The following is a 15850-nucleotide window of genomic DNA, read 5'->3' as shown; positions in this document are numbered from 1 at the left end:
GTAGCCACAACTTTAGCACATTTGTATGTGCTATTGGTACTATTTCATAGGTGGGAAAGCTGAAAAACTTTAGATTTTTCTCAACATTGATGCCAGTGCAGTATGACGTACGGACTGTGAGTACAGGTGAACTAATGCAGGTAATATGCTGATGGTCTGGACTGCACACTAACAGGGTAGCATGGAGATGGCAAAAGGGACACTGACTTTGTTATTGCAAGAGTTACGCTTCTAAAGGAGGCATCAAGTGGCAATAAATATGCCTGAGCAATGCCAGCAGCTCCTGGCACTGCTGATTTGGAAGGGAGGGAAGCAAAATCAGGACCAGGAATGGGTCTACCAGTTTCAAGCTTTTCCTTCTTGCTCTTACAGGCTTTTCCTAGGACATTGATTATCGACATTAAGTAGTATTAACAGGTTTTTTTGAGTGGAAGAAACATTATCGAACTGCAGGACTGAGACACCAGTAGGTTTTGTATCCCATGGGGACTGAATGAGCAGAGGTCCTATCACCAGAGCCCTCATTCATTGTTGAAAGACAAGCTATTTTCCTCCCCAGTTTCAAGAAGTGCAGATGAAATGTAATGAATCGGTGTGCTAACAGGATGGCCCTGCATTGCTGTAAAAATAACTAGTCCATCTATTTTCAGATATCACTTTTTACATTTGCACATACAAGAACGTACTATATTTTTTCATGTCCCAAGTGTGCCCCTTTATGGATAGAAACACCTGTTTGTTTTGGCAAACGTCTTTGCCGACATCAGACAACTGGGCATTAAGCAGCTGGAGAGACTCCTTGTCTTTATGACCCAGGGGGACTATTCTTATCAGTGCTGCTCCCCACAATCCCTTTTGTACCTATAAGGAAAAATGTTTAATTGCTCGGAAGCTGTGTTGGAGCACCATATTCCTACTGTTAGAAGAGGCTCCTCTGGTGGGAGAAGATGCAGGGTGGAGCCTGAAGAAATCAAGAGTAAAAGACAGAAACACATTTGGCCTCAAAACCATCATTTTTAAATGCCTAAACTGGAGATGTTGCTTGAAAACAATTAGACTTTTGCAATGTTTCATTTTTTTGTTTCTCTTTCCAAAGCCAGTCACTCTGCATATTTAATTATTTCAGCAATGAAGGCACTTGCTAAAAATGCCCTTTTTTTTTTTTAATTTTACTATAAACCTTTGTATTGAAGAGATTTGGTATTAAAATCTGGAATCACTGATTTCACTATTGACTCTATGACTGCCCTCTCTGCTGGCTGAGTAGCACTGTGTGCTGTTCCCTGTATAAGTTTATTTTCATAAAAGCAGCTGCCTTTTAAAAATAATGCTGCACACCTAAGTAATCACTTGGACAAACGGAAACTTCTCTAAAGCAGATGTGTTGATAAGAGACATTTTTAAAACCTTGTATCTAGTCTTCTTTGTATTTTTCTGAAATTCAGTAATCCTCTTCCCCTCTTAGCTTAGTGAGTGGCTGACCCAAAGCCAGTGGAGGTCAGAGAAAAGGCTTCTTCTAAAGCAGCAAGCGATTACAACACTGCAGGAAAAGGGGGACTTGGTGGCACGACCATTTCTTATTTGTCACCTAGAAAAATGCTGTTTGGTTTCAGAGAGTATGCATGAGCCATATGATACTGCGAGGAAAGTCATGTTAATATTTTGCTTTGGACTGAAGAAAAAAATTCAGATTATATGATGTTATAAGAGCTGACATTTGTGTAGTATGGACGTATAAATATATGTAACTAAAACTTAGGCGCTGTACTTACGCTGTCTGTCTAGGCTGTTTTACAGTCACCAGAGGGTTGTAGACATGTTCAGGGGATGTTATGGTATAAAGATAAGGAAGTGAAATAAGCATCTCCACAAAGGGACTAATTCTTCCTTTCTTTCTCCGTTGACTGTAAAGGCAGCCTAGGCAAGGACCTTAAACTCAACATGGAAGATCTGAGTGATTAAAATTTGTTAAAATGAATCCTGCCTTGTGAACTACAGGACAGGGATGTGTCTTCTTATTTATATAGCTTTATTTTATTGCAGTGAATGTGGAACTGACATTTTTTTGGTGCTCTTATATTATAATTATAATAAATGACATAATAAACAAGTTAATATCTTTATTTCCCAAGACAGCTTCTTGCACACAGATATTTCAGACCACAAATCTCTGAAAAGTGTATTAAAATAAAAGGTAAGGCAAGCAGTCAATGTTTTAGGAAGTTTAGTGCAGGATGAGTAAAATTCTCCCTTTTAGCACCTTTAGTTCCTGACAGAATAGCAAAGCTTGGTGAGTCACCCTCAAACCATGCAAGATCATATGCTTCATTAGACAGGAAACACAGATATATCTCCACTGATATGTAATACAGAGTGGAGTATTAAAACGGATATATATTTCTTCTATTTATATTCTTACTGGCAACGTGCAGAAACTGAAACACAGCACCTCCAGGTCGAGGTGGTCAGCAGGTATCAGGAAAATGCTCTCTGCACAGGTTATCTCCTTAAGCTAACCAACATAGCTAAGAGGGTGAAGTCAGGGTTCAATAATCACATTTTTCACCCTTAAATACATGCCATCAAGCACTTCTTTTGAATATATTCACTATGGGTTACATCTTTCAGCCATGCCAGTTACTGAAGCAGTTTCTTACTTACTAGCATGTACATTATGGATTGTGGACAAAGGGCAGAGTATGTATGAGAAAAACTAGAGGATATTAGTTGAAAAAAATAAAAGTGGCTGCACTTCTGAATACCACATCATATTGAAGGTGCTAAGCATCATAAGGGATTATGTTACCCAGAATTAGTAACATCTCAGGCTGACTACTTAGCTGGTGTAAATAGGTGGCATCCCACTGGTTTCTATGGAGCTTTGTTAATTTGCACTAGCTGAGGATCTCTCCCTTAAATAGCTGTAATCGAAGATCAGCATCTCTAGGTCAGTTTGTTCAGCATCTACTGATCAGTTTTTCTACCAACATTTTTTTTTCTTATTACATATTGTCACCTCCTGAACTTAAACACTGAAACTTCCATCTGCCTATCAAGACATCACAAAAATTTGCACCCTTCCAGGCAGGACTTCAAAACATGTTGTGAGCCCACACAGTCTATCAAGCAGGCAAGGAAAGACACTCTACAATTGTGAGGCAGGATACGTGACCTAGCTCGGCTCCATGACAGCCCTGCAGCAGGAAGCAGCCGACTGAGATTGGAAAGGGGAAGCACAGATTTTATCAGGTTAGGATAGATCTTCTCAGAGGAGGCTAAGCAAGCAAACTCCATCCCTCATTAGTGTGACTCAGGCGATCACAGTTTCTTGTGTCAATTAATGAGAGGTTCTCTGGAGTAAACTGCCCACCCTGGGAGAGGTGTGTTGTAATTTATTTACCTGCAGTTTGGCTCAGATGTTGTGCTTCAACCTCACCACTACTAGAAATTGCTTAGGGATGCGGTTTACTAGTAGACAGGTACCGTTGGACTTGATGATCTCAAAGGTCTTTTCCAACCTTAGAGATTCTATGATTCTATGAAAAGTATCCAGCAAGGTCAAAGCTACATGCATTTGGGATCTGAGAGGGTGTCCATGCAAGTATAGTGCAGAGCTTTTAATTTGCTGTTTTAGATATTGGAAGCAGTCTACTGGAGAGAGCAGAGCTCAGTGGGAATCTGCTTCTCAGCAGAGTACTTCTCAGCCTGTACAAAGCTCTGGATTGCCAGAGCTAGCCTGTCTCATGCCCTGAGATAGGTTGTTTAAAGTGAATGTGGGTAACTCTACGCTATGCAGCAGTCCACAGTGTAGACAACTCCTCAGGATTTAAGCATTTGAAGTTGATTCCTCAGCATGGCTTCAGATTCCATGAAGGTGTTCTTTGGACACCTCCTCTTGGGGCATTCTGTTGGCCAGGATTTGCTTGTGAAATCTGAGGGGATCACATCACATGGTTTATTCTGCATTTACTCACGTATAACCCAGCATGACTATACATCAATCAACTAATTTTAGCAATGTTAAAACTCAAAAGAAAAGAATGATGTGTCATGAATATACTGACCTGCCTCCCCACTCCATTTTCTCTCTGTTTTCCTTCAAATTCTTAATGGTTTTTGGAACAGATTTCCAAAGATTATTCATAATTCTCTGCATTGCCTTATGGCTTCCCAAAGTGTTGGTGCTACTTCTAACTAACTATGACATTCTGGGGGAATTTCATAACATATAATAATTTTTTCCCTCATCAGCTCATTTTAAGTATCTTCTACCTCCATCCATCATATAACTAAGTGAGCAAAAATTATTTGCTTCCTTTGCTGACTTACGTGAGAGGCAAGCATTGTACTACATAACTTGACATCTTTGTATAGACCTTTTTGACTTACATGGCAGAATCATGCTAAGCGTTCATAGATGCCAAACACTGTGCTAAGAGATGACACAACAGTGAAGGAAAGGGCACTAGTAGTTCAAAAATCTCCCTGTGAAAGTGGCAGTGTAGCTTATATGTGTCATGTAATAGCAGAAAGGACAACATTCTGCCTTTCAATAAAGTAAAATTATTCTGCAAATATAGTTTTACTTATATTGTCCTCAAAGCTTGAAAAATAAAACTAAGGCTAAGTGTTTTATTTTTTTCAACTCCTTTTCTCTGTAATGACAAAAGCAGTGAGGCACAGGCTGAAAAAGGATTATAATATTTTATATATTCTGTTGTTCTTCAGACCTGTTGGGGAAAGAATTAGTAATGTATCTATATATCTGGTAAAAATATCTCAGTGACCTCATACTCACATTTGTGTAAACATCACCTCATCAGTTCCAGATACTTATACAGGAAACAAATCTGAATGCTCCTCTAGTGTTCTATACTTAGGCAGGTCAGCCGGCATATGTCTGGTCTGTAAATACCCAGTTTTACTTGGGTCCTTATTTTAAGATTTCTCTCTTAAGAGTTTGCTGCAAACATGCCCTCAGCATTTCCCAGTGTGCCTTTTCCAAATAAACCTTCTAGTGAAGATTCCCATAAAAAGTTTTATTAAACAAAAAACAGATATGAAGAAGAGCTGTACTAGTTGGCAAAGGCTTGGTTGGGACTGAATTAATAAATATTGCCGTAAGAGTCTTGAACTGACAAAGTGAGTGTCAAATTATTTTTCATAGCTGTCTGTCGCTGTGATACGTTGCCACAGCTTGCTTTATGTTTCAGTCCCCATCTTTCTAATGGGTTTCTAAAAATCAAAACTCTCTTTCAGACTTCTCCTGCTAATCTTTCCTAATGGACTGTATCATGTGGGACAGAATTCTGACTGTATGTACAGCTCGGGGGGAGCATGTGATTATAATGACATAGTAATTTGTGCGTTTCTTGGTGCAATTGCACAACACTTGTGATTCTTTTGAACAGGAAACCCTGAATGTCACGTGCTTCGTTTTTCAGTTATGAAATAATAAAAACAAGAGGGTGTAATAGAAGAGGGTACATGCTACAAAAATAAACGCACGAAGTAACAACTATTATAACCTGAGCCTTTAATTAATAATTTCTTTTTTAAAAATTTTTTTTTAAAAAAAAAGTTATATCCCCTGCAATAGATTTCTGGCAACTCTGTATATGTGAATAACATCAAATTAGGGAAAAACACTCTGGATAGCCAAGTTTGACCTTTGAGAAAGACAGAATATTACAAGCCCTCCCAAGAGATAGCATATAATGATTCAGTAGGGAGAAAACTGCCTATGTTACAGGATTCTTTAGCAACATTATTAGCAGGGTTACTTGAAGTTACAGATTAAAATCACTTTGGCTTTACACAGACTGTCTTTACTACCAAAAGAAGCAAGTTGTGTATTCATAACTGTATTGCTGCCTCTGAAGGTATGAATGGTGATGACCAACATGCCCTAAGTGATTTGCTTAAAGCTATAATCCACACAGGCACTATCAGAAAATAAATTTGAAACATTGGTCACTCTCTATGCGATCACTAGACCAGATTTCTCCAACAGCTGTCTGATTTTGTTTGCTTTCTAACACTGCATGTATATCACTAGGCTGTTCTCTTGTCTTTTTTATTTTTTTTAATGCAGATAGTGATGTTCCGTGTGCAGATTCAGACAGCATTCTCTCAACCATGCTAATGGAAACAAGGAATCAAGAAGGCTTAAATTATTTGATATTAATTAAAGAAGGCAATCAAGATCAAGAAAGCAACAATCCTGCTGAACTTAGTTAAGTCTGGCTCATTCTTTTTGAAAGAAAGAGGGAAAGAAGAGAAAAAATGCACCAAAGAAGACATAAGCCAAGGAAAATATTCTGCACATTGTCATACTTAGAGAGATGTCTTGAAAAAAACCCAGCAATTCTCTAAAACACTAAAACTAGCAGAAAATACCATATGATACTGAATGATGTGTAGCAGAATAAGACAACAATTATGTATCTTTCGATTTTTTACATGTTATGGTTTGGGTGTTTCACAGGGGGTATTTTAAGGCAATAAAACATGTAATCAGACAGCACGTGATTTTACTCTGGTGTTGATTAAATTTACACAATCACAAATGCCTCAGACACAGGCAGTCCTTCCAAAAAGGAACTACTAGAATGCTGTTTCAATGAAGGGATCAAGTTATTCAGGGAAAGAAAAAACAACCAGTTGAAATATAGCTTCGTTGTGCACAAACTTGATTTTACAAATTGCAAAATTAACGGAAATTCTTGTAACGTTATGAACTCCAGAAAATAATTGAAGTAGGGTGACTGAGTTGTCCACTGCTGGGAATGATCTATTTAATTGTTTAATTTAAAGAAATGCTTGCAATCATCTTGAACGTTAAGTTGCACAGTGATTGATCTGTGAATCTAGACAGTTATACTTTCCTTTATATCTTTTCCTTTCCCTTTTTTAATGTTCATAATCCTTGCTTATTTTTTATCAGGCTGAGTGAAGGAAGATACATTTCCTTGATGTGTTTGGAGATCAACTAAAAGCATGTAATAAAATGATATATAAATCATTACTGAATAAAGGACATCAGAAGTTTTTTGTAGGATTTCATCATGAATAATCATTTATGAATTATGCAGAGCTATTCACAGACATCTGTCAGGAATCTAGAAACATGTTCTGAGATTATGTAAATATTTGATAATGGGTAACACTGAAGAGTAGCAAAGGCCTTAGCTGATCTATACATTCTTAAGAGGCAACTTCACTGAAATCAAACTTCAGGTCTCTTACATGGACACCCAACAGAAATGAGCAAGAAAGATTTTTTTTGACTGTTTTACTCAAACAAAATAGAAATTGACAGCTTTTGAATTAGGATTATTCAAAGTCTCTGACAAAGCCCATTCATGCAGTCTGTAAATATATAAATACTTTTTACTTCACCTACAAATCAGCGTACAAGCCAGATTTGCAGATAACAAGAGTTGCAGCACTTCTTTTTTTCTCCTAAGCTATGCTCACCAGACTATGAATGATAGGTAAATAAATAAATACTATATAATGTTTCCTTCCTCTTCAAGTGCTTCTTGATTTATTGTACAGCCATTCCTTTTATTTCAATGACTTAAATATGAGTAACATTTACTAATCACTGGCATGTGCTAGCCAGAAACTGGGAAGACCCCAGTTCTGTAGTCACCACACCTGGATGACTTCACATGTGTGCATGATTTCACTTAACTCAAGAGGTCTGCTCAGTCAGAAAGCCACAAACAAAGGTTTTGAAAACAATACTTCATATGACGTGTCTTTCTGTAGTAGGAGAGGCCTTCAATCCAGCCAAAATTTTGTTTAGGCAACGCCTTTCAAGGGCCTCATGACCATGTCTGTAATGTGATAACCCAAGACGATTCAGTTTCATGTGGGTCTGAGTTGGAAAATAATCATGCAAGAGCCTATCCAACACGGGTAAAATGGGTTAGTGGGCAAGGTATCAATGACACAGAGCAGTCAAAAGTAATGCCCTCAAGGTCTTGAAGTAGATACAAATACCCAAACTGGCACAGAAAGAACAGAAGGGAAGGGAAGTCTTGCTTTGTCCAGTTTTTGTAAGTTTTACAAGACCAGACTAGTTTTAATGGAGAATTTATTGCAGCATGATTAGGAAGAAAGTGTCAAGTTTAATGCATTGCCAACAAATGAAAGCTCAGGGTATTGACCAGTGACCTGTGCCTTTTGCACTGAATAGTATGAAATGGATTGGGTTGGATAAAACACAAATATCTCTGTTCAAATCTAAGGATCCTGACCTACAACTTGCTGTCTTCAGTGGAAGACACAATACCAACCTTTCCTGTACTTGCAGTGATCTAAGTCATGCTTAGGGACACAATTTGTCAGCTCTGAGCATGGCTCTACCCATCACTCCATTCTCCCTCCCTCATTTCCCTGTCTCAGCTGAGTAAGTATGCAGACACAACTGTTCTGATGGGCTATGGTAAAGCTGAATTTGATGCGTGAAAACTTGCCTCACTTTCACCCATGCACGATGCTACTTGCAAAGAGTTTCTTATTCCTTTATGTTTTCCTGTTGCCTTTCCCTTGACACATCTTCATCATTTCACCTTCTCTCTCTTACTGAAGTGATACTTCCTCTCTTCATTCAAACTCTCCATGATGATTCATGTTTTATTGGTCAACTCCTGTTCATCATCAGGACACCTCTTGCCTTCAAGCAGTCAGCCTCTGAAGGCAGTTTTCATAGCTGCCTTTAGAGACAGTTGGGGAGAAATGCATATAAGAGATGACAGGAATGAAAGACCTTTGAAACCCATTCTTTCCTGGGCAAGGAAATGAGCACTACCTGACCTGTGTTTGTTCCTGACAGTTGGCACCTTGTTCTGTGGCAGACCAAGAGGAAGAGTTAACAAAGCCTTGAGTTCAAGCGTCCTGACTTTCAATGCTATTGGTTTTTAAGTGAGTGAGAATTGGTTTAAGGGTGATAACATCATTGAAAGAAAATATATATTTAGGGCAGAAAAGAATCCTGAGATGTCAGAAAGGTTAAATGCAAGATAAAGGTAAAAGTGAAACAGTTGTGACCACACTCATGTGATGTACTTCTGAGAGACACATCCTCAAGGGTAAAGTCAATATCATGCATTTTTACCTTCTTTGTTTAAGATGTACAGTGAGACGTCGTCTAGAGTGTGATATCTGTGTAGTAAAAGTAATTCTTTCTGGTTCCCCTTGTAAGCCAGTGGAAGCTACCTAAGCAAGAGGAGAAACTTGTCCTCTTAAGATCCTGTCTGCAAGAGCTGGAGAAACCAGAAATTAATGTCAGAAGTTTGAATCAGAAATGGATAGGGGTTCCAGTCAGCAGTTCCAAAAGCTTCTTTACAAAAGCATAATTCTGAGTCTGCTACAAAGCAGAAGAACCCGGTCTTCAGCTACTGTAAATCAGGTTAAATATATTGTTAAACTGATGTACAGCAGTGGAGAAACTGCCTCCAACTCTTTAACTTCTCAGGATTTGGTCTGAGACAGGTACATGTGTGCCCAGCCAATTCCCAAGCGAAGGCTGGCTAATGTCCCTAAGCCACCTGCTCTCCATTTTATGGCACAACATTATACAGTGTGGAACATCTCTTTGGTTAGCTCAAGTCATCTACGTAGGTCTGTCTCCTCTCAGCCTTTTGTGCACCCTTGGCCTATTCTAGGCAGGCAGAGTAAGAAGCAGAGAAGACTTTGATGCTGTGCAAGCACTTTTCAGCAAGAACTAAAACATCGGTGGGTTAACAGTACTCTTTTGGTCACAAATCTAAAATGTTGCACAAGGCAAGCTGCTATGAAGAAAATGAACTCAAGTCAGATCAAGCACAGTCTATAACCCGCCCAAGAAGAGAAGACATGTGCCCCCAGGTGCTGATTAGGCATGCCCTAGGGAAGTCTCTGGGTTGCAGCTGGTTACTGTCTCAGGCTCTTCCTTGTCCCTTGAGGCCAGCACAGACATTTGGCGAGACCACTGAGCAACAATGGTGAGTATGCCACACGATGGGGTATCACACACAACTCATAAGTTCTGTGCTCTCAAATGGCAATGACTGAACTCTGAGCCGTGCTTGGACAGAGATGGACATAGTATGTGGCTTTAGCTGGCTCATTTAATCTCTCAGCTGCAGATTGACATCCATATGAATGGATGAAAAAAACTTGCTGCTACCTATGAATGGTATTTACTACAGCATAACACAAATGCTGTAGTGATTAATCAAAGTTTTTAAATTATTTTGTAAGTGTGAAGGGCCAGGGCAGATATTACTTATTCACTATAGCATTTTCAGTGGCATCAGTTCTAGGTCTGCTATCTTCAGTCCCCTTGGTCAACAGAAGGTGGTAACAACCGATCATTGGTGTGTTTCTGGTTTTTTTGGGGGTGCATACAAGGGCATTTGAGCTGGCGCATAGTGATGACCATCTCTATCCAAATCCTGTGTACTCCAAACTTTCCATTTGGGACCACAGTTGAGATCCTATAAAGGAAAAGACAGTGCTTTATGACATAAATATTGGGTCCTTAACTAGGTCAAAGTTAAGAGTTTCAGAAACTTTGCATGTAGCTGCTGCTGCAGGCTTCAGTGGGTTCATCCGCTTATGCCCATGTGCTGCAGAGGGAGTGCTTGGCATTTTGACACGAGCTACAGTAGCATGGCTGTCAAGATCTCTGAAGAGAAAACTTACACAGCTTGAAAAAAGGATTTTTTGAGCTGTGGAAGGCAAAATACGTGTTTGCTTTTATCGTGTAGGACTGAAAAATATGAGATGTTAAGATGATTTCTTTGCCTTTTTCATATTTAACATCAGGGTCTCATCTTCTCCGGGATACTTTATTGTCAGTCATTCAATGGTATCATCCCAAGATTCAGAGAACTTAATAATTAACAACAGAAAGACAAAAGGTTGTTCAGCTACATTGCTAATACAAGTGTTTCCTATCAGTCTTGTTTACCTGGAAAAATTAATTAGTGGTGGGGACAAGAAAGGTAAGACCTGAGTTCACCACAGCCTTGGTATCTGAAAAGCTCGAGACAGGGCCCAGGGCTGAGACTGAAGCAGTTGTTCCTCGGCTTTCTAGGCATGCTAGGTAAGAGAGACTAGTCAGACCCTCCAGATGGCAAGGCCCCTTAAAATTTGGTTCCCGCACTACTTGTATGGAAGGGCACAAAAATCTTTACAGCAGGACTACTGCACCCTTGCTTCCCACAACTGTTTTCAGAGAAGAAAGTTTTACCATCTATTTTAATTGACTAACATCCCTATTTATTTCTTTTTCCTTGATATCTGTGGCATGCTGCCTATGATGGTTTGAGCCCTCAAGGTGGCTCTACTGTGTACAACCGGGTGAAAATCATTCCTTGTGATACAGATTTAAGATTACGTATTTTAACAAGACTTATAAATGCAGTCTAGATTCTAGATTCAAATGTACCTCTTTCTTCACAAAGGTGATCTTAATTTAGCTATAACAGACCTGAAAATAGTTGTTATAGAAAAGAAAGTTGCAAAATAGCCCTGACAGATCTGTTGATGGCTAAAAAGTTCTAATTCACCTTCATTTCCTTTAATTGATTTTTGAAAGCTTTTCTTACACATACACACTGGAGTGAATTGCAATAGCTTGCATGCCAGATGGATTTTTCAAGCGATCATGGGTCTATTTATAATAACACTTGGCACTTCTAACTGACATTATGTTTTAACTCTAATAAATAACCAGAAACCCAGTGCATCGAAGCCAAGTGATGATGCCAAAATATTATCATTATTGCCACTGGCAGGACTGATACTGCCGTATAAAATGACCTTTTTTATAATGTGTTAACTTCTTCTTCAGGTGACGTCTTCTATTTGGAGGACGTTCGTCACTGCCTTCTATCTTTTACGGTAAGAAGGGAGCTGTAAAATAGCCGCTCTCTGTTTGAATACCAATCCTTTTTGCAATGATATTGACCTAGCTGCATCTTCTTCTTCCTGCTTTTATTTAACCCCTATCTCCCCTGAAAGTAAGAGTCATTAGCGATAAGGCGCCTGAAATGCTTTTGTTGTCCTATGCAGTACAGTAAGCAACTACACTTACCTCTTCATACATCCTATAGAAAATTCAGTGGAGTTTTGACATCATTTTGTAGCACCAAAATGTCAGTACTCTGATTAACATCCTGCTGTGTTTCTCTTCGTGTATCCAATTTTCACGACTTTCCAGGAGGACTGATCGTGTGTATGTTCTCAGTAATTTCCAGTCACAAACATATTTAGCTTTGTCTTACAGAGAAACAGAGAGGTAGAATCTGGGAGTCACAGAATTAAACATTTGTAAGATCTTCTCTCACATATTTGCATTTCTTCAATCTGACATCACCACATCCCAAAGGATGAGAATCTGCTTACACAGCTCAGCTTCATGTTCTTCAAGCAGGACCTCGCCAGCTTTCTGCTTGTCTTAGTTTGTCTGCTGACATAATCTTTGTCATCTCAAGAGGTATGACTCCATAACCTTTTCTTCTACTACTTAAGGCACAAAGAATTATCCTCTACTGGAATCTACTAAAAGAATTTTTTTTTGCCATGGTAAACCATAGTCAGTCGTCAAACACATCCTCTTGTCTCCCCCACTCAGAGGAGGCTCTCGGCTTTAGGGCCAGCATTGCCAGGTTAGGTGCTGCCATTTCCCTTCACAGAAGGAAGCTGAGAATCACAGAATTATGGAACGATAAAGGCTGGAAAAGATCTCCAAGATCATCATGTCCAGCTGTTTGAAGGGACTACTGATCCTACTTCTTGCCAGCGTTCAAGGTTGGCATTACATAATTAATACAGACATCAAAAAATTAAGGAAAAATGACACTTTTAGAAGTGTTTCTACATGTAATCATGTGGTCTTGCAGTGGTAAGTTTAGGTGGTCACTAAGGAAAAGGCTCTGACCTTACTGTGACTCAGTTGTCAGCCCTGCATGCAACAGTCATGTTGCCACCAAAACAAAGCTCTCCTACTCTTTGCTTTTGGGTTGCTCCTACTTTTTTTCAGATCTTTTCTCTAGGGAATGCTTTCTGAAATGCCTACCCATTTCCATATAGAAATGAATTTATGGGGAAAAGTGTTACTTAAAACCTCTTCAGCATTCTTTGATTCAGTTTTATATTATGTGATGGGTATTTACTTCATCTTGATGGAAGCAATATAAGAAAAGATGATGATGATGTCACTAGACCTGCAAGTGCCCTATTGCCACCATGTTTGTACAATTGTGTTTTGGCTCAGATCATAGACTTCTGCAGCTTCAAAGTAGTGTGTATGTTTCTGGGGCATGAGAAGCAAACAAAGAAATGCAAGAAACAGCTTTTAGGAGACAGGCTTATATGCAAAAAGATTGCACAGTGACTAAAAACTTCTTAGTATTAATCTTAAGGACTATGCAAATATAAAAACTGCAAATTCTTATCAGATTTTTGTGGGTTTTTTACTATTGCAAGAGCAGGAATTTAAGTAGCAAAGCAAAAAAATAAAATGTCCTGGGAAACATGGTCCCAAAGGGGGCAAACAAAACCAAATATAAGTGCCCTCTTAAACATGGGATTTACTTTCTCTTAGCAGAATAACCTCTCTGCCTTGACTATCTGTGCTCTCACTGAAATGGAGGTCATGGCTAGTGACAACTGGGAGCTGTTCCTGAAGGCTCTCTTGCCTTTTTAGGTTATGAGGGTCTTTGTGTGTTTAGGATAATATGATTGACAGCTCCACTCCGGCCCCAATTAGCACCCTATAATTTATTAGCTTCTGCTTTCAGATTATGCGTTAACTTCACAAATATTTCAACCACGGAAACAGCAGCTATCAAGTGTCTCTTTCCTGATCCAGCTCACTGGGACTGCAGTTAAACACAAGGAGGGAGCTGTGCAGGTCTGTCAAGAGAGAATAATCATTTGTGTCTGTGTGCAACTGGGGCTGTCGCAACTCGGCTTGTGGAAAAAAGGTTGTTCCACTGGACTGGGGATTAGTGCTCGGTTCCAGCCACAAGGGTATGGTGCAGGATTGAGGCCATGTGCTGGCTTTTCCAGAAAACATCTATGTTTGTCCAGTTCTGTTTCTCACTGATATTTCAACACCATGCAAACTTTCCATTAGTGGGAAAGTTTGTGTCCCTCCTAAAGCCATTCTTTTGCTTCTCATTGCTGCAGTGTGGGGCTGGGTAGTAAGTGCAGGATGGAAGAGACTGGATGAGGCAGGAAAACAGAGAGGGACTGAGACATCAGGGCTCAGGCCAGAGGTCAAGGAGAGGAGAAGTGAAGAAGTGAGGGGGGTGTGATGAATAAAGAAAGCGCCTTGCAGCTGTACCTGGGCCAGGTGGGATGGGAGTGAATGTGCTATGTAGTGGGGAGATGAGGCACCCTCAGTTATGTCCAGTACGGTATTACCACTCCTAGTGGGACAACTCTTTTGTCTGGTATTTTTTATCCTTTTATCATAAATGTAAGTAAGCAATTCACACATCTCTAAAGAAACTCTACAGTCCTTGGTCAGTCTGTGTTTTTGTGAGCTGCAGTCAAGAACAGCAAAGGGAGGTGCCTGTGTGTGTGAGTGGGGCCGAGGGGTGTGCAGTCCTACACCCTTGTACCCCTGCACTCCGTGTGGACTCTTTCAGCACCTTTGCCTTCTCCCTCAGGAGAGGGTAAGGGCAGGAGGACAGGACACATCATCCCCCAGTGCCCATTTGTTAAAATTTACAGTCAGTCTTCATGCATGTGATTCGATTTCTGTCTGGCTACGGAAGCAGTAGAAGTTGCACTGTGAAGGTATTTCTTCCTGTACGGTTAGAAATGGATGTGAATAGGGGGACCCTAGTAGCCTGAGCTGCTAGTAAGTACAGTCAGTTTAGAGAACAATCTAACTGTGCTGGGAACTAAATTAACAATGCAATTCCAAAGGTGGTAGCCCCAAACCATGGATGCTAAATGAAGTATAGCTTTTTCTTTTGCATTTATTTTTTCATTTTTTTTTCATTTTTTTTAAACTATTCAATATTCTCATTTCCCTAATCCTGCAAAATCAATACCTCACTCTTCAAATATTTGCACCACAAGTCTCTCTCCTTCCCCTGCTGCAACTGCTCCTCTGAGTGGCAGGCCAGGGAAGCCAGCCAGGACATCACAATCCCCTAGAGGAGCTGGCTCACCCTTCTGTAATCAAAAGGGCACGTTAATTACAAACCTCCCTCAGAAAAAGATGCATGAGAATTGCCAGTCAGAGAAGTTGGGTGCATCCAAAACCACCAGCAGCATTTTCGTCTCTTCTAGGAAAGGACCAACCTTTTAAGCCCTCACTATAGCTTGTCATGAACTTAAATAGGACTTCAAAGGGAAGGCGAGAAGGGACAGCAGTCCCTCCTGACCCAAGGAGGAGACAGGGCAGATACATTTCCCCAGAGACAGGCAGCACAGTCCAGGCAAGGCACAGGGTATTACTCAGACTCTCTTTCACCCTCTGTCTCCTCCCCTCCTCCTCCTTCACTCGAGGTGGATGGAAAACACACAGAAAAAGGAGGCAGGAATTACGGTTGCCTAAAGCTCACCAACATTAGACTGTAAGTGCAGAGACACATATAGATGAGTCTAAAGAGGTCTGTGCTGCGTTCGTGTAACTGCAGCTGTGCAGCTGCAAAATAAAATGGAGACCATGACCACAAATATTGTGCCCCATCCCCACTTCCATATTTTTCTTGGTAGATAATTGTTAAGCTTGAAACTGGTTAAAATGGTATTCTTCTGTGATTTCTGAAGTTTCGGTTATTTTCAGAATGGCAAATAAACACCTGCAATGAATTCACCCAGAGCTGAC

At 40.0% G+C, this 15850-nt stretch overlaps 1 protein-coding gene across 1 annotated transcript in view; it reads left to right on the top strand.

Moving 5' to 3' along the window:
- Positions 1-6652, top strand: part of ROS1 (ROS proto-oncogene 1, receptor tyrosine kinase) — a 78844-nt gene extending 72192 nt beyond the window's left edge. The window contains exon 44 of the mRNA XM_069851755.1: positions 6095-6652. Within this exon, the coding sequence (XP_069707856.1) occupies positions 6095-6240 (146 nt within the window). The 3' untranslated portion in view covers positions 6241-6652. The remainder of the gene's footprint in view (positions 1-6094) is intronic.
- Positions 6653-15850: the final 9198 nt, after the last annotated feature.

This window comes from Phaenicophaeus curvirostris, chromosome 2, assembly GCF_032191515.1.
Source record: "Phaenicophaeus curvirostris isolate KB17595 chromosome 2, BPBGC_Pcur_1.0, whole genome shotgun sequence".
NCBI lineage: Eukaryota > Metazoa > Chordata > Aves > Cuculiformes > Cuculidae > Phaenicophaeus > Phaenicophaeus curvirostris.
Note: the sequence above shows the minus strand (reverse complement) of the source record. Positions and strands in the feature narration are given on the sequence as shown.